We start from the raw sequence: 19,069 nt of genomic DNA, 5'->3' as shown, positions 1-19,069 counted from the left end.
ATTTCCCTGCTGCCTCCATTGACTTCTATGGGACTGACAGAGAACCAAGTGTTGTACTCAACCTCAAAGACTCCATTCAATAACGACCGCACTGAGGAAGAACTGGAGGCCTAGGGCCCCCCATTCTAATAATTGGTGGTGTAGTAATCATGGGATAACTACATTAGTAATCCATATAAAATATTGTATGACTAAAAACTCCGTATGTAAAAAAAAACTTTATTTACAGTAGAAAAATGTACAAAAATCAGTGTTGTAGTACTGTACAACATACAGATATGGTCCAGGGGGACCTGCCAGTATCCCTGCACTGCCCCCAAAGGAAAAAAGAGGCATTACACAGTTCTCATTGAAATCAGTGCCCTGCTGTGTCCTCCAGAGCATGGCGATTCTCTGCTGTTACTGGAGACCCTCCTATTATAACTACACATACTACCGCTCTAAATAAAAGGAGACCTTTTTCTTTAATTTGTAAGCTTTCAAGTCTTCTTCCATATTTTGGGTCCCATCACTTCTTTTTATTTGCTCCGGGGCAGATGTGTCTATTCAGGCAGTCGGAGCATCGGGGGGACACGGGGAGGCAAACTTGCTGCCCGAAGCCGACCAACAGCCAATTGATTTCACTCCAGAGATCCCTAGGGACACAATAGATCAAAATTCTCAGTGTGGATGGGATTTCATGGTGATAAGACTCCTCCATTACTAGCAATATTGGGGTATTGTGCTCGCTGTATTTCCCCCTTCTCAACAGGTCACTTGCTTTAGTAAGTCTGCTGAAATACTCTGTGCTGCAGAAGCCTTTCCCAATGTTATCTTTACCACTCCCTGCATTGCATTCTCTCCAGCAAAAGATGAGTATGTGCCCCCCATTATAATCGGCTCAGCCCCTCACCTTGGCAGCCAATCCTCTAGGGCCACACGAGTGTCTTCGGGGGTCTTTGTTTCTTTTTTTACCCACTTCAGTCTGTTGGAAATACGATGTACGTGAGTGTCCACACCTGAGGAGACAGGAGGTTGTAGTTTAATATAAAATTCAATACATAGAAATTCAGCACATCCCCACACCTATAGGGCTGGTTCCACCTCAAAGCCAAAAATCGAGAGGGGGGGGGGGGGGGTCGTGCATCCGTCCGAGATAGAAAATGCCCCTTTAGGTCATGGAATGTTCCCACCTACCATGTCTACCAGAGGGTCTTGAAGCCACTTATCCCTCTCTCTGGGGGTACATACAGTGTTTTGATCACTTGAAGGGGTAGAAATGCATCGCAGCGACTAGAAAATGGAAATTCTGGTGTTATTTTGCCGTACAGCAGTTGCTGTCTGGGTTGGATTGGACTTTTGAGTGCATGGCGATGCCAAATATGTTCTTTTTTTAAACAATGATATTGCAGTATATAGTGAAATTGACGTTCTCCTATGAGGTCCAGCTACAAAAAAAGCTAATTGGCAGCAATGGGGCTTTCCCTAGGCTCCAGATGGGGGTGATGATGGGAGCCGCTGTACACACCAGGCCAATTACAGTGGGGAAAAAAAGTATTTAGTCAGTCAGCAATAGTGCAAGTTCCACCACTTAAAAAGATGAGAGGCGTCTGTAATTTACATCATAGGTAGACCTCAACTATGGGAGACAAACAGAAAAAAAAATCCAGAAAATCACATTGTCTGTTTTTTTTTTCATTTTATTTGCATATTATGGTGGAAAATAAGTATTTGGTCAGAAACAAGCAATCAAGATTTCTGGCTCTCACAGACCTGTAACTTCTTCTTTAAGAGTCTCCTCTTTCCTCCACTCATTACCTGTAGTAATGGCACCTGTTTAAACTTGTTATCAGTATAAAAAGACACCTGTGCACACCCTCAAACAGTCTGACTCCAAACTCCACTATGGTGAAGACCAAAGAGCTGTCAAAGGACACCAGAAACAAAATTGTAGCCCTGCACCAGGCTGGGAAGACTGAATCTGCAATAGCCAACCAGCTTGGAGTGAAGAAATCAACGGTGGGAACAATAATTAGAAAATGGAAGACATACAAGACCACTGATAATCTCCCTCGATCTGGTGCTCCACGCAAAATCCCACCCCGTGGGGTCAGAATGATCACAAGAACGGTGAGCAAAAATCCCAGAACCACGCGGGGGGACCTAGTGAATGAACTGCAGAGAGCTGGGACCAATGTAACAAGGCCTACCATAAGTAACACACTACGCCACCATGGACTCAGATCCTGCAGTGCCAGACGTGTCCCACTGCTTAAGCCTGTACATGTCCGGGCCCGTCTGAAGTTTGTTAGAGAGCATTTGGATGATCCAGAGGAGTTTTGGGAGAATGTCCTATGGTCTGATGAAACCAAACTGGAACTGTTTGGTAGAAACACAACTTGTCGTGTTTGGAGGAAAAAGAATACTGAGTTGCATCCATCAAACACCATATCTACTGTAAAGCATGGTGGTGGAAACATCATGCTTTGGGGCTGTTTCTCTGCAAAGGGGCCAGGACGACTGATCCGGGTACATGAAAGAATGAATGGGGCCATGTATCGTGAGATTTTGAGTGCAAACCTCCTTCCATCAGCAAGGGCATTGAAGATGAAACGTGGCTGGGTCTTTCAACATGACAATGATCCAAAGCACACCGCCAGGGCAACGAAGGAGTGGCTTCGTAAGAAGCATTTCAAGGTCCTGGAGTGGCCTAGCCAGTCTCCAGATCTCAACCCTATAGAAAACCTTTGGAGGGAGTTGAAAGTCCGTGTTGCCAAGCGAAAAGCCAAAAACATCACTGCTCTAGAGGAGATCTGCATGGAGGAATGGGCCAACATACCAACAACAGTGTGTGGCAACCTTGTGAAGACTTACAGAAAACGTTTGACCTCTGTCATTGCCAACAAAGGATATATCACAAAGTATTGAGATGAAATTTTGTTTCTGACCAAATACTTATTTTCCACCATAATATGCAAATAAAATGAAAAAAAAAACAGACAATGTGATTTTCTGGATTTTTTTTTCTCAGTTTGTCTCCCATAGTTGAGGTCTACCTATGATGTAAATTACAGACGCCTCTCATCTTTTTAAGTGGTGGAACTTGCACTATTGCTGACTGACTAAATACTTTTTTTCCCCACTGTAAATACCAGTCAGTGATCGACAGCGGCATCTAGATTGTTAAACGGCAGCAATCAGAGCTAGCACCGGTTGCTGCTTTCAGCGGCTGTATAACACACCTGGGTACAGAGTCGCCTCATATACCTGCACCCGACATGTATAGCAGATGTTCGGAAGGGGATAATGGACAGATGCCTAATGGAAGGGAGGCCGAATATACAATACAATTATGGTGAATATCGAAAATCACCATCGAAGGAAACAGTCAGTAGGAACTTTCCAATGTCGACACATCCACCATTGTCCTTACCGATCCCAGACACCTTGTTCCAGGCGATATCCATAATCAAATGAGCCATTTTTGGTCCGACCCCAGGAAGGTTCACCAGCTCTGCTACATTATCAGGAATGTCCCCGCCGTATTGCTCCTGAAGCAGCTCCGTCGTCTTCTTGATGTATTTAACCTTGTTCTATGGAAAATAAATATTTAAAGGGGATGTCCAGTTTGGATAGCTCCGCCACTGCAGGAGATGGTGGCGCTCATTCTTGTGCAAACCATACCTGACCACGAGGAGTCCTCCAGAGCCGGGACCCTCTTTATAGAGGCCAATCAAGAGATGATGTGGGACCACCACTTTTCACCCACCCCCACTACCCCTCAAATAACACCAGTTACATTCAGGCCAGTCACCTTCCAGAATCCCACCGGATAGATAAGCTTCCCCAATGTCTCCTCGTCCGTCTCCAGTATCCTACCCACGGTCAGACCATGTTCCCGTAATCTGCTCATGGCCGCCGAGGTCACCTGGTCCTTCGTCTGGCTGGACAGCATCAAGGACAGCAAGACTTGGTAGCGCATGACCTATAAACGACATGAAACCATTAGTACTGGGAACGATGACGTCAGGCGAATCGTATAACCCGGGTGCGGTTGTGGTCCAGGATGGAGTCTTGGGCCAAGGAAAGTCTACATGGATAAAGCTGCAGCAATGGAGATGGCCATCGTCCCCCATCCTATAATACTAATACTGCTCTGCTCTGTAATCTCTGGGCGATTACCAGTGTGAAATCTGCTTATCTCGGCTCATGCAGCACAATAAACTTATTAGTCCACTTCCTCCAAGAGCCATCATTTTATTACTTTTCCATGTACATGGACGTTTGGGGTCTTGATTTTTGCAGAACAAGTAGTAGTTTTGAATGCCTTGACATCATATAAAGAAAACAAAAAAAAAAAAGGAAAATTCCAAATGATGAGGAAAAAATGCAATTCTGCCAATTTTACTGGCATTCCAGGGAAGGAGGCCATAAAGCAAACATCTGCTGCAAGGTATCTTCAAACACAAGACAAAATTACCCCCAGTCCTCGCCTGACTCTGGCGTGTTTGGAGAGTACGGCCCGTTCTGGAGGCCATCACTGGTCTAATTCACTGCAGACGTGGCCGCACATCAGCATCGGGCACTGTGGATCCGCCACTGCTGCTTTAATATTCTGGGGCCAGTGCCTGCCATCTGCATGGAATATACTGCCCTGGCAAAAGGGAGAACCCACGGGAAGATGAAAGGGAAGGGATTAAACAGGCCACTTACTGTTTATGTGCTCCTTTATGAGATTTTATGAGGGGGGGGGGGAGGGGCTGCTCAGCTGTGCCCCCTGATGGAGAAAGCTGACAACTGCTTCCTGCTGTAACAAAAAAAAAAATGTATCATGCAGGTGTATCCCACTGGTTACTGCCAGTTCTGGACTGATGGCACTGCTGGACATTTTCTGATTTCAAAGAGAAGGAAGCGTGATGTGTCCATCTGCTGCACTGTTATTTTCTAACCACTACATTTACAGTCCTCATCGTTGCTCATTTCTTGGTGCTTCATCATAAGAGCCTTAACTGCAAATCTGGAAACCCCAGTCTGCTGTGAATTCTTTGCCTGGAAGACATCTTGTTGATGCAGTATAACTATCTTGTGTCTTTATCACGCACAGTGTGGGAAGACTAAGTGCAACACAAGGGGAAGGAAGCCCACATGCTAAGGAAAGGGAGAGTGGAGACCCCTAGGCGGATCTAATCACAACCTGCCTCCCCTACCGTCCCTATATTGGTTCCACACCAATCGCCGAGCAGGAACCTAAGCCCTGTATATCCCTAGAGCTAGGCCCTGAATAAAGAAGGGGGGATGAGCACTGGTCAGTCCCTACTGTACACCAAAGAGAAGAAGGGAGACAAATAAGGGGGAAGCAACTAATCTTGAGCAGACTCAAAGAGGTAACAACAAACGTTCTCCAACATCACCAGAGACTAAGTAAGCCAACCGTCTGCAATGCCAAACGCAGAGACCTTCTGCAGCCAGATGCAGAGCGACTGTCTGTAGCATCTGACACACCTGTGACAGTCTTGCCATGGTGTATGACCTATGATGTGAAACTGTCTTCCACAACCTCACCTTTACAGCAGTGTTTGTATTTTTCATCACCCAGTTTTAAACCTCCTACACAGCTGTTTCTGTTCCAGTTAATGATTGTGTTACAATCTACACATAAAAATGATGATCGCTATCACCTTGTCGGTAGAATTGGTTACGTGTACACCCGACTATAATCCTATAAAATCCCGGACTTTGTGCAAGTACCTAGAAGAATTGATGAAGGCAAAGGGCGATGACACCAAATATTGGTGGGACTTAGTTTTCTAGTTCGTTAATTCACTTTGCATTTTGTTGATGAAAATAAACTATTAACACTTATATTTTACACAGTCCCTTTAATAGAATGTGCACATTGCCTCTTCCAAGATAAAGAGGACTTTATAGCGCCACCTGTTTTTATAGCGCCACCTGTTGGAAGTAGCGATGCTACAAGTCACAATAAGCCCTTTAACGAGTCTTGCAATATGATTTAGGATAAAAGCCAAATCGTTATCTCAATTTGCAGGTGTTTCGGGCTACTGGCCCTCATTAGTGCAAAGTATGATAACTGGTTTGGCTAGGTGAGAATGATGACAAGTTATAAGCAAAGCTTCCCATTTGTACATCAGTGGTGGTTATGTGCTGACATCCAGTGGACACTACTGGTATTACATTTTAAACAAGAGTCCTCAAAATCATTTAGAGGGGTTCTCCACTATTCCATAATCTCTTATTATGAGCTCCTCAGTGTATCATAAAATTAAAAGAAGAACTGGTATACTTACCTCCTGGGCCAGCGCCGTTCTAACGATCCTAAAGGAAATACTACTTTCCATTAGGGCGTAAAAAGAAATTAGAACAAGCACAAAATTCACCCAAAAACACATTATAGTCTATGGGAGCGCTGACGTGCACATATTCATGCGCACCTCAGCGCAAAAAAAACGCATGCTTTTTTTTAAAAAAAAAAACTTGCGCAAAAACACAAAAAAAGCATGATGCGTTTTTTATGTGCGTTTGCACTGCGCACGCAGCGCAAAAAAACGCAAGTGTGAAAGTAGCCTTAGAGGGGAAACAATATACATATTTTTTCATTATACATAAAAGTACTAAAAAAATACATATGTATCTATATATACATACACATATTTAGTATGTATTTATTTTTTTAGTACCATTTATATAATATGTATATATAATAGTACTAAAGAAATTTCTGTTTGTTAATATATATATATATATATATATATATATATATATATATATATATATACATACATACACCTATAAACTGTGTTCCAAATTATTATGCAAAAAGAGTTTCGGAGTGGTAAGGTTAGAATTTTTTTGTTTGTCATTTAGGCTAAGTGCACACGTACCGGAACTCTCGCGGAAATTACCGCGAGAATTCCGGAATTCCAGTCCGCGGGAAAATCGCATTTTAAATTCCCGCGATTTTCCCGCGGAAAAACTAGCATTTTGCAAGCGTATTTAGCTTGCAAAATGCTAGCGTTTTCCAAGCGATCTGTAGCATCGCTTGGAGAACAGATTGACAGGTTGGTCACACTTGTCAAACATAGTGTATGCCTATGCCTATGCAGCATCAGTAGTAAAAGATAGAATGTAAAAAAAAAAAAATAAAAAATAGTATTATTCTCACCCTCCGACGTCCCGCACATCCGTTCCCAGTAATCCTTTGCGAAAATGCCCGCGATGACGTCAGACCGCGATCCCGTGAGAAGGGACGTCATCGCGAGCATTTTCGCAAAGGACTACTGGGAACAAGAGCGTGAAGAGAAGCGGGAAGGCTGCGCGGGACGCCGGAGGGTGAGAATAACGATATTTTTTATTTTTAAATTCTATTTTTTACAGGGATATGGTACCCAAAGCCCGGAGGACAGTCTCCTCTCCTCCGGACCGTGGGTACCATCCGCAATTGTTCTGCTTACTTTCCGCATGGTGTGCACAGCCACATGCGGGAAATAAGCGGAACAATGCATTCCTATGGGTGCGGGATCGTCGTGATTCCGCAAATTAATGAGCATGCTGCGGTTTTTACCGCGAAGCGATTCCGCCGCGGTAAAAACCGCAGCATTAGCACAGCATTGCGGAATCCCATAGGAATGCATGGGATGCTTATTTTTCGCGTTTTCGCGGCAAAATTGCGCGGTTAAAACCGCCGCGGAAACGCGAAAAAAAACGCCACGTGTGAACTCAGCCTAACACTCCTTGATGGTGATGTGTGTCAGGGATCTTTATATCACTGAAAGCAATTGCAGAGACCTGTGCACATTAGTTTGGCAGGTGTGTCCAAATAAAGGCAAGACTACTGAAGAAGGCTGTTCCACATTATTAAGCAGCCGACATTTTTTGCCAAAATGGGAAAGAAAAAGGATGTGTCGGCTGCTGAGAAGCAACAAATTGTGGAGTATTTAGGTCAAGGCATGACTACAATCAGCATTGCCAAGACACTTCATCGTGACCATCGCACAATCAAGAAGTATGTAGCTGATTCCCAGCACACACGTGTGCGGCTGATAAGGAATAATTGAGGACTCTTTTCAACAGGCAATTGCGTCAGGTGAAAAGAGCAGCTGCAAAAATGCCTTGTCCTAGCAGCAGACAAGTTTTTGAAGCTGCTGGTGCCTCCTACGTCCCCGCGAACAACAAGATGCAGGGTCCTTCAGAGGTTTGCAGCTGTGCGTAAGCCATCCTGTCGACCACCTCTATCCACTGCACACAAGCAGAAACGGCTCCAGTGGCCAAACGATACATGAAGACTGATGAGTGCCGTGCAACGCTCGATGGTCCAGATGGATGGAGTGGAGGATGGCTGGTTGATGGACACCCCATGAAAACACGGCTACGGCGCCAACAAGGAGGAGGTGGAGTAATGTTTTGGGCTGGAATCATGGGGAGAGAGATTGTCGGCCCCTTTAGGATCCCTGAAGGGGTAAAGATGAACTCCAGAATCTATGTGGAGTTTCTAGAACAGCACTTCATGCCATGGTTCAAGAGGAAGAACCGTGCTTTCCGCAGCAAGATCATTTTCATGCCTGATAATGCACCGTCTCATGCTGCAAATAACACATCTGCATCTCTGGCTGCTATGGGCATAAAAGAGGACAAACTTATGGTGTGGCCACCATCTTCCCCTGACCTCAACCCCATTGAGAACCTCTGGAGCATCATCACAAGGAGTGTCTATGATGGCGGGAGGCCGTTCACATCTAAGCAACAGCTCTGGGAGGGTATTCTGTCCACAGGCAAAACAACTGAAGCACAAACCATCCAAAAACTGACAAATTCAATGGACGAGAGAGTTCAGAAGCTTCTTTCCAACAAGGGTCCTATGTGCAAATGTAACATCACCGAGAATAAAGTTTTGACTTGAAAACTGTTTGATTTCATTGTGTAATAAGCTGATAATGCTTATCATTCCACAACTGACCATTTTTTGGATCAAAATAAAAATAAAAAGGTTGAAAACTCTGCTGTGCATAATAATTTAGAACATGCATTCTGAGTGTTACTTATTTTTAAAAATATACTGTTTTCATAGGCAGCTTGTTCAAAAACATTGCAATTATACTAGAATATTAGATGACTGGAAAATAACAATGACTGCAATTCATATAGGGAATTTAGAGAAAATAGGAGGAAATAGTTTTTGCATAATAATTTGGAACACAGTATATATATATATATATATATATATATATATATATATATATATATATATACATACACACACACACTAAACGATATTAAAACTATAATATTTAAAAATAATTTATTTTTTAATACTGTTAGAGGGAAAGAATAATTATTCTTCTCAATACTGTTATACACACTAGTGCTAAAAAAACCCAAAACAATAAATAATACATATATATAATATATATATATATATATATATATATATATATATATATATATATATATATATATACACCCAAATATATATATAACGTTACTAAAAACATAATGTGTGTATATTTATATGTATTACCGGAATTTTATATATTTTTTCTTAGTACTGTTGTGTATAACAGTATTGAAAAAAAATAATTATTTTTCCCCTTTAACAATATAAAAAAATAAAGTTAGTTATTTTAAAAAACATATATTTTTTTAATACTGCTTGGTATGTGTGAGTGTGTGTATACATATATAAGAACTAGTAAAAAAATGTTTTAGTAATACATAATATATATACACACACCGTATATTTTAGGTTATAAGACACACTTATTTTTCCCCCCAAATTTACGGGGGTATGTCTTATATTTCGAATATACCTTACTGGATGCGGTGTCCCAGGGTCACTGCTGGCAGAGGAAAGAGTGGGGCAATGCTGCAGGTTGCAGGCTTGGAGGAGGGGGTGTTCGGAGGTACGATGCTGCGGGTGTTCAGTGGTGCAGGGGCTCCTTCGACATTTTGTGAAAGCCCAGAGCTCACGCCCTTCCATGGTTTACATTGTAGTGGCCTCCGAGAAAATGACCACCATGGGCGATGCATGCGCAGACCATGGTGCTGAGATCTCGTCTCTCGAGATCTCCATCTGAGCCACTCATTTTCCTGGAGTCCATCGCAATGTAAATCAAGGATGTATGGGTACTCCGGGCTTTCACAAAATGTCGGTGGAGCCCCCGCACCACCGAAGCATTGCACCACAGAACACCCCTTCCTTCCAGCCTGAGGTCCGCAGCAACGCCACACTCCTGCCTCCGCCAGCAGCGACCTTGAGACCCCGCTCCACTGCAGCCGTTACCCCGGAGCATCTTATAAATCTGCAAAATACAATGTATAATGTATGTGTGTATACACATATATATATATATATATATACACACACGCACACACACATATATACCAAGCAGCTTTAATTTTAGGGTATTCACATCCTAATTGGAGAAAGGTTTTAGCTCTCTAATATGGAGCTGCCTCTTTTTCTAGAGACCCAAAGTAATTGGACAATTATGCTGATGAAAGGTCTGGAGCCAATTAAATTTTAGGTATGGCATTTGCATTTGGAAGCTGTTGCTGTGAACCCACAACATGTGGTCAAAGGAGCTCTCAATGGAGGTTCAACAGACCACCATTAGGCTGACAAAAAGGAGGTCCATCGGAGAGATACGAGAAATATTAGGAGTTGTCAAGTGGTCAAATTTACAGTTTGGTACAATTTGCAAAAAAAAAAGGGGCACTGGTGATGAGCTTGGGAACACAAAAAGGCCTAAACGTCCACAGAAGAGAACAGTGGTGGATGATCACAGAATCCTTTCCATGGTGAAGACAAACCCCTTCACAACACACAACATCCACCCAAGTGAGAAACACTCTCCAGGAAGTCGGTGCCTCAGTATATATCTATTTTTTCTTTTTTAGTACTTTTTAATGTGTGACTAAAACATACAGAAAAGTTTTAATCACCCCCTTTTCCACATTACAAATAAAGAAAAAAAATAAACGTTTATTATCGCTGCATCAGTAAACGTCCAGACTATCAAAATATCCAATAAATTAAACCACGATTTAAAGAAAAAAAACCATAAAAGAATTGCCATTTTTCATTACTACACTTTCAAAATAAAAATACAGAAAAACAATTATCAAAACTTTGTATGTACCCCAAAATGGTATCAAAAGAACTACAGGTCGCTACGCAAAAATCAAGCCCCCACATAGCTCCATCCACGCTACTGAAAAAAGAAACACAAATTTTTTTTTTTTACAAAAAGGTTCAGAATTTTTTTTAACCACTAGAATATAAAAACGTTGAGTTTGGGAGCGCTGTTTTCATACAGACCTGAAGACTCACCCCATCGAGTCACTCTTACCGCAAGACGTCATTAAAAAAAAAAAAAGAGCGGAATTGCATTTTTTCACCTTTTCAATTCACTTTCCCCTGTTTTTCAGTACTTTACATTGCTGTGGCGCAGCTCCACAGAGGCCGTGACATTATGCTCCTGCACAGGGTACTGTCACGGACGTCAGTCTGTGCAGAGGCGCCACTTATACAGACGTAACGCTCCACCGTGTGTACGGCTCCACCGCTGCTGCCCATCAGGTGATACCTGCGGCTCCGCATTCTGATCAAAGCACTTCTCTGCCCCCATCTGATCCACGGGGGCGTCCCGAGCGCGCCTCATCTGCCGGATGTTCTCCAGTTCTTCCCTCCAGCTCTTCGGCTCCCACCTGAGCTTCTTATCCATGTCCTCGGCCGCTGCCTCATATTTCACCGCAATCCTCCTCTTACCTCCAGATGACAAGACGCGACCTGGAGAAAAGTCAGCGCGGATATGATAAATGCACCAGCATGTAGACCGCTATCAAGGCTGTACGTGGCTCCATCCCCCTATAGGGACCCGACCGCTGTGGCCTCTACTCCCCCCACTCTACAGGGACCCATTCACCATAACCCCTACATGGACTCGACCGCCATAACCCCTACTCCCCGCTGCTGGGACCCGACCGCTGTGGCCCCTACTCCCCGCTACTAGCACCCGACCGCTGTGGTCCCTACTCCCCGCTGCTGGGCCCCGACCGCTGTGGCCCCTACTCCCCGCTGCTGGGACCCGACGCTGTGGCCCCTACTCCCCGCTACTAGCACCCGACCGCTGTGGCCCCTACTCCCCGCTGCTGGGACCCATTCGCCGTAGCCCCTATAGGGACCCAACCACCTTAGGCCTATGGGGACGTGACCACCGTGGCCCTAACTCGCCCCCTACTGGGACCTGATTTCTGTGGCCCCTACTTTCACCGTCAGGGCCCCATCACTGTGGCCCCTACTCCCCCCTACAGTGACCAAAGCGCCTTGGCTCCTACTGACACCAGACCGCCAAGGTCCCTAGAGAGACTAGACTGCCGTGGCCCCTAATCCCCCCCCCTGCAGGGACCAGACCGTCATGGCCCTTTCTTCCCCCTACTGAAACCCAACCAATGTAGCCCCTACAAAAATCTGACCGCCGTGGCCCCTTCTCCCCGTTACTGGCACCCGACCGCTGAGGCCCCTACTCCCCGCTACTGGCCCCCGAACGCCGAGGCCCCTACTCCCCTCTACTGGCCCCCGACCGCCGCGGCCCCTTCTCCCCGCTACTGGCCCTCGACCGCCGAGGCCCCTACTCCCCGCTACTGGCCCCCGACCGCCGAGGCCCCTACTCCCCGCTACTGGCCCCCGACCGCCGCGGCCCCTACTCCCCGCTACTGGCCCCCGACTGCCGCGGCCCCTACTGCCCGTTACTGGCCCCCGACCGCCGCGGCCCCTACTCCCCGCTACTGGCCCCCGACCGCCGCGGCCCCTTCTCCCCGCTACTGACACCCGACCGCCGTGGCCCCTACTCCCCGTTACTGGCCCCCGACCGCCGTGGCCCCTTCTCCCCGCTACTGACACCCGACCGCCGTGGCCCCTACTCCCCGCTACTGGCCTGGCCCCTTCTCCCCGCTACTGACACCCGACCGCCGTGGCCCCTACTCCCCGTTACTGGCCCCCGACCGCCGCGGCCCCTACTCCCCGCTACTGGCCCCCGACCGCCGTGGCCCCTTCTCCCCGCTACTGGCCCCCGACCGCCGTGGCCCCTACTCCCCGTTACTGGCCCCCGACCGCCGAGGCCCCTACTCCCCGTTACTGGCCCCCGACCGCCGTGGCCCCTTCTCCCCGCTACTGGCCCCCAACCGACGTGGCCCCTACTCCCCGCTACTGACACCCGACCGCCGTGGCCCCTACTCCCCGCTACTGGCCCCCGACCGCCGAGGCCCCTACTCCCCGTTACTGGCCCCCGACCGCCGTGGCCTTCTCCCCGCTACTGGCCCCCAACCGCCGTGGCCCCTACTCCCCGCTACTGACACCCGACCGCCGTGGCCCCTACTCGCCGTTACTGGCCCCCGATCGCCGTGGCCCCTTCTCCCCGCTACTGACACCCGACCGCCGTGGCCCCTACTCCCCGCTACTGGCCCCCGACCGCCGAGGCCCCTACTCCCCGTTACTGGCCCCCGACCGCCGTGGCCTTCTCCCCGTTACTGGCCCCCAACCGCCGTGGCCCCTACTCCCCGCTACTGACACCCGACCGCCGTGGCCCCTTCTCCCCGCTACTGGCCCCCAACCGCCGTGGCCCCTACTCCCCGCTACTGACACCCGACCGCCGTGGCCCCTTCTCCCCGCTACTGGCCCCCAACCGCCGTGGCCCCTTCTCCCCGCTACTGACACCCGACCGCCGTGGCCCCTACTCCCCGTTACTGACACCCGACCGCCGCGGCCCCTACTCCCCGCTACTGGCCCCCGACCGCCGTGGCCCCTTCTCCCCGCTACTGACACCCGACCGCCGTGGCCCCTACTCCCCGTTACTGGCCCCCGACCGCCGAGGCCCCTACTCCCCGTTACTGGCCCCCGACCGCCGTGGCCCCTTCTCCCCGCTACTGGCCCCCAACCGCCGTGGCCCCTACTCCCCGCTACTGAGACCCGACCGCCGTGGCCCCTACTCCCCGCTACTGGCCCCCGACCGCCGAGGCCCCTACTCCCCGTTACTGGCCCCCGACCGCCGTGGCCTTCTCCCCGCTACTGGCCCCCAACCGCCGTGGCCCCTACTCCCCGCTACTGACACCCGACCGCCGTGGCCCCTACTCGCCGTTACTGGCCCCCGATCGCCGTGGCCCCTTCTCCCCGCTACTGGCCCCCAACCGCCGTGGCCCCTACTCCCCGCTACTGACACCCGACCGCCGTGGCCCCTTCTCCCCGCTACTGGCCCCCGACCGCCGTGGCCCCTACTCCCCGCTACTGACACCCGACCGCCGTGGCCTTCTCCCCGCTACTGGCCCCCAACCGCCGTGGCCCCTACTCCCCGCTACTGACACCCGACCGCCGTGGCCCCTACTCCCCGTTACTGGCCCCCGACCGCCGTGGCCCCTTCTCCCCGCTACTGGCCCCCGACCGCCGTGGCCCCTACTCCCCGCTACTGACACCTGACCGCCGTGGCCCCTTCTCCCCGCTACTGGCCCCCGACCGCCATGGCCCCTACTCCCTTCCATATGGACACGACCTCCATGTCCCCTACTTCCCCCCCTTCTGGGACCCAACTGTTGTGGCCACCACAGGGACCTGACCGCCGTGGCCCCTACTTCCACCTACAGGGCCCCCACCACTGTGGCCCCATCCTGCACATCTCCCTAAATACTTCAGACACATCATATAAACATCACTCAGTTGGAAATCTTGTTTTACGACATGCAGAAAAGTGATTGGTTCAGAGGGGCGTGGCTAATCATCAGTGCATTATATATCCCTTGCCCGTTCCCAGCAGCAGCCCCTGTCTGGCCTCTTACCTGCAGCCGGCTCCGTGGTCTCGGGCGGCTGCCCGCCCAGTATCTTCCTCCCGCTTCTCGTCACTCTTCTCCCGGCGCTCATCGCTCTCTGCAGCAACAGCTCTATTCGCTCCGGGAACTACATGTCCCGTCAGCCCCTTCTCTTCCAGGATGCAGCACGTGACCATGCAGGTGGGTGGAGCTTCCAGGCCCTGAAGCCGAGGGCTGCGGTAGAGCGCACTGGCCGGGCGTCCGGGAGACGGGAGAGCGGCGGAGCTGCAGGTCTGTCAGTGCGGGGTCGGGCTGCTCCTCTGCGCCGGTCTTGCTCCGCGTTCACACTGTGACTGTAGGGAGTGAGCGCTGCGCACGTCATACGGCGCTAACAGTCTGCGATTAACGTCATCCACCAAGACAGGGAATGCTGAGACTTGTAGTGGCTGGGATACATGAAAGGGGCGCTGTCAGGAAAAGGAAACCCCTTGTTCACATGCAAAACAAAAAATGTTCCTGCTCCACTCAGCTTCTGCGGAACCTCTTGCTAAGCTGCTACTGCTCTGGGCATGCCTCAGCTGCTGCAGAACCAAGGGAGAGAGTCAGCTCTCCTCTATACCTTGGCTCTAAAAAAGAGGTTCTGCAGCAGCTGGAACACTCAAATTGATAAAATGCTGTCCTTTAGGTCCTGGTCTCCAATTGATGTGGTTCCAGCCGTCCACATGCCCTGACAGTCCCAGGCCAACAGTGCATGCTTGGACTTGTAGTTCCCCTGCCTGCATTATGCTTTGTCCTGATGGTGATTTCTTGTCGCAGGGTTTCCCATTCACTGCAGTCATGGCCAGACCGATGGGCCGGGACACCGGCCTGAAGGAAAAGGTGAAGATGTTCCTGGGCCTGGGGCCGTCACGTGGGAAGCCCAAACACTTGGAGAGTCGCCAGCCGGAGTACGTCATCACGGCCGAGCTACTGAAGGTGAGGGCCTGGTCATGTGACGACGTGGGCCTGAGGCTGCACCACTGAGGCCCTGACTACACGTCTCCTGCTGCTCTGTCAGGCAGGACGTTGCATCCTCAGTCATTGCTTTCTCTCTCCCGCCAGGATCTGAGCCCTGAGAGCGCGCTGAGTATCCGCGTCCGAGCCATGAATCAAATCTGCGAGTTGGCGAAAACCAAGAAATTTGAGGATGTGAGTGTAACACCACCCAGAGCAACGCTGCAGTGTAAAGCATGTGGGTGGGACAGTGCAGCACCCTGAACTACCAGGAGGGTTCCTAGGGACGGTGAAGCTAAATCGGGCTAACGGAGATCTCTAGGGTTGGTTTGTTTGCAGTTAGTTTGAACAAACAGAGCTGCAGGGTAAAGCATGGGGAAATGAGCTGAACAGCAGTAACAAACTTTTCTTTGATGTGTTTTAGACTACCTGAGACTCAAACATTTCAGGTAAGCTGGAGTCTCTGCCCTGGGGTCAAATAATCACCGGGTCCCTACTGGGATCGTAGAGCCGCTGGGTCCTAGCAGACCCAGATCAGCCCTGCCCGTGAATCTGGCACAGCAGGAGGCTAGTTTCCCCTGTAACTGGGGCTCCTAATCATAGATTCCTAGATTGTTAGAGTTGGAAGGGACCTCCAGGGTCCTCGTCTCTAACCCCCTGCTCAGTGCAGGATTCACTAAATCATCCCAGACAGATGTCTGTCCAGCCTCTGTTTGGAGACTTCCATTGAAGGAGAACTCGCCACCTCTTGTGGCAGCCTGTTCCACTCATTGATTACCCTCACTGTCAAAAAGTTTTCCCTAATATCTGATCTGTATCTTTTCTCTTTGTTTCATTCCTTTGTGTTTCCATATCTAAATGAGAATAAAGATCCCTCCAGACTGTGATCTCCCTTCAGATATCTGTAGACAGCTACTAAGTCTCCTCTTGGCCTTTTTTACAAGCTAAACATAACCAAATCCTCTAACTGTTCCTCGTAGGACATACTTTGCAGTCCGCTCACCATCCTGGTCACTCTTTTCTGAACTTGCTCCAGATTTTCAATGTCTTTTATAGAATTTGGTGCCCAGAACTGGACACAATATTCCAGATGAGGTCTGACCAAAGAGGAGTAGAGGGCAATAATGACTTCACGTGATCTAGACTGTATGCTTCTGTTAATACATCCTAGAATTGCATTTGCCTTTTTTGCTGCTGCATCACACGGTTGACTCATAGAATCGTAGAGTTGGAAGGGACCTCCTGGGCCATCTGGTCCAACCCCCTGCTCAAAGCAGGATTCGCTAAATCATCCCAGTCAGATGTCTGTCCAGCCTCTGTTTGAAGACTTCCATTGAAAGAGAACTCGCCACTTCTCGTGGCAGCCTGTTCCACTCATTGATCACTCTGTCAAAAAGTTTTTTCTAATATCTAATCTGTGTCTCCTCCCATTCAGTTTCATCCCATTGCTTCTAGTCTTTCCTTGTGCAAATGAGAATAAAGTTGATCCTTCTACAATGTGACGGCCCTTTAGATATTTGTAGACAGCTATTAAGTCTCCTCTCAGTCTTCTCTTTTGCAAACTAAACATTCCCAAATCCTGCAACCTTTCCTCATAAGACAGGGTTTGCAGACCGGTCACCATTCTGGTCGCTCTTTTCTGAACTTGCTCCAGTTTGTTGATGTCTTTTTAAAATGTGGTGCCCAAAACTGGACACAATATTCCAGATGAGGTCTGACCAAAGAGGAGTAGAGGGAAATAATGACTTCACGTGATCTAGACTGTATGCTTCTGTTAATACATCCTAGAATTGCATTTGCCTTTTTTGCTGCTGCATCACACTGTTGACTCATATTCAGTCTGTGATCTATTAGTATACCCAAGTCTTTTTCACATGTGCTGTTGCTAGGCCCTATTCCTCCCATTCTATATATGCTTTTTTCATTTTTATTGCCCAGATGTAGTACTTTGCATTTCTCCCTGTTAAAACCATTCTGTTAGTTGCTGCCCACTTCTCCAGTTTATTTAAATCTTTTTGAATCCTCTCTCTCTCTCTTCTCTAGTATTAGCTATCCCTCCTAGCTTTGTGTCCTCAGCAAATTTAATCAGTTTACCCTCAATTCCTTCATCTAAATCGTTGATAAAGATGTTGAACAATACAGGGCCCAGGACACAGCCCTGTGGTACCCCACATGAGACATTCTTCCAACTGGATGTGCAGCCATTTACGACCACTCTTTGGGTCCGATCACTAAGCAGTTATGAATCCACCTAACAGTTGCCTTGTCCATTCCATACTTAGTCATTTTTTCAATAAGGATTGTATGAGAGACTGTCAAATGCTTTGCTGAAGTCAGGATATACTATATCTACAGCATTTCCTTGATCCACCCAATCTGTGATACCGTCATAAAAGGAAATTAAGTTAGTCTGACATGACTTATTAGTTACAAACCCATGCTGACTGTTTAATCACTTCATTCTTATCCAGGTATTGACATACATGTTTAATAATTTGTTCAAAGATCTTTCCTGGTATATTCAGTCTGTGATGTATTAGTATACCCAAATCTTTTTCACACGTGCTGTTGCTTAGTTCTAGTCCTCTCATTCAGTTGCGACGATTACAAACAATGAAGAAGAAAAAATTACCAATAACTAACTAAATGTTCCCTTAGAAATCTCAATCTCTTCTGACATCTTGGGAAGACAAACTATGTGAAAAAGAGGGGGGGGGGGGGATAAATATATATGTAAAATTTCTATTCCTAGTAGTTTAGATTCACCCCCTGAAATAGCGCTAAGAAAATATATTTAGTTTTCTGCATAATGCAAACTCTCATATCCATGTTGCTAGAAAAATACAAATGGCTGCAGCAAAGTAGAGGGGCAAAAACGAGGGGGAAAAATGGTCTCACTATGGGGTTAATTATACCCCTTTGGGTCACCTGTGGGGTTGTGTGTGGGTGTCTGTGTTTTTTTTTTTTGTTTTTTTTTGTTTTTTTTGTTTTAAGACTGATTTTCCGCCATCTTTTCTGTATTCTCAGCACGCGGTAGAAGCGATCTGGACGTCTGTCTCAGATCTACTGGAAGCCGATCAGCCGGCAGAGGGCAGACACAACGTCCTCAACCTGCTGAAAAATCTGATTATAGGACAGGTACGGCTCGTGGGGTGGTATATTGTATGGGGGGGGGGGGGGGCGTCCAGACTACAGCTCTCAGCATGCAGCTATCTGGACATGCTGGTGGTTGTACTTTCACAACACTGGGGTAATGTAATTTTAGGATAATTCTGCAAAAATG

At 48.1% G+C, this 19,069-nt stretch overlaps 2 protein-coding genes across 7 annotated transcripts in view; one reads left to right on the top strand and one right to left on the bottom strand.

Moving 5' to 3' along the window:
* Nucleotides 1-199: 199 nt before the first annotated feature.
* NTHL1 (nth like DNA glycosylase 1) lies at nt 200-14,957 on the bottom strand. 2 transcript variants are annotated; one of them, XM_073558402.1, is made up of 6 exons: nt 14,824-14,957; nt 11,583-11,785; nt 3,794-3,964; nt 3,413-3,572; nt 893-998; nt 200-635 (listed from the first exon to the last, which is right to left on the bottom strand). In XM_073558402.1, exons 1-6 carry the CDS (start codon nt 14,903-14,905, stop codon nt 509-511), a joined length of 849 nt encoding a protein of 282 aa, XP_073414503.1. In that variant the 5' UTR covers nt 14,906-14,957; the 3' UTR covers nt 200-508. The 2 variants fall into 2 exon arrangements, with proteins under 2 accessions (XP_073414503.1, XP_073414502.1); XM_073558401.1 differs by lacking the exon at nt 14,824-14,957 and adding an exon at nt 14,561-14,710 and having other exon boundaries at nt 11,583-11,786.
* The window catches only part of TSC2 (TSC complex subunit 2), a 38,374-nt gene continuing 34,166 nt past the window's right edge, over nt 14,862-19,069 (top strand). For 4 of the 5 annotated variants that reach the window (XM_073558399.1, XM_073558396.1, XM_073558398.1 and 1 more), the window contains exons 1-4: nt 14,862-14,994; nt 15,610-15,768; nt 15,895-15,981; nt 18,814-18,924. In XM_073558399.1, the coding sequence (XP_073414500.1) occupies nt 14,974-14,994; nt 15,610-15,768; nt 15,895-15,981; nt 18,814-18,924 (378 nt within the window). In that variant the 5' untranslated portion in view covers nt 14,862-14,973. Of the gene's footprint in view, nt 15,085-15,609; nt 15,769-15,894; nt 15,982-18,813; nt 18,925-19,069 lie in introns of all 5 variants that reach the window. The other variant, XM_073558397.1, reaches the window with a different exon arrangement.

Source organism: Dendrobates tinctorius, unplaced genomic scaffold (assembly GCF_039654945.1).
Source record: "Dendrobates tinctorius isolate UK_male_01 unplaced genomic scaffold, ASM3965494v1 ptg000257l, whole genome shotgun sequence".
NCBI classification, from domain to species: domain Eukaryota; kingdom Metazoa; phylum Chordata; class Amphibia; order Anura; family Dendrobatidae; genus Dendrobates; species Dendrobates tinctorius.
The sequence above is the reverse complement of the archived record's forward strand: the minus strand, read 5'-3'. Positions and strand labels throughout refer to the sequence as shown.

What these genes read in the sequence shown, in the direction of transcription:
- NTHL1 (XM_073558401.1), bottom strand. Translation starts at nt 14,689, where the DNA reads ATGATGTGTCTGAAGTATTTAGGGAGATGTGCAGGATGGGGCCACAGT. An exon ending in CAGTTGGGTCCCAGAAGGGG is followed by an intron (nt 11,787 to 14,560) that starts GGGAAGTAGGGG and finishes GACTTTTCTCCA; the next exon opens with GGTCGCGTCTTGTCATCTGG. An exon ending in ATCCGGTGGGATTCTGGAAG is followed by an intron (nt 3,573 to 3,793) that starts GTGACTGGCCTG and finishes TATTTTCCATAG; the next exon opens with AACAAGGTTAAATACATCAA.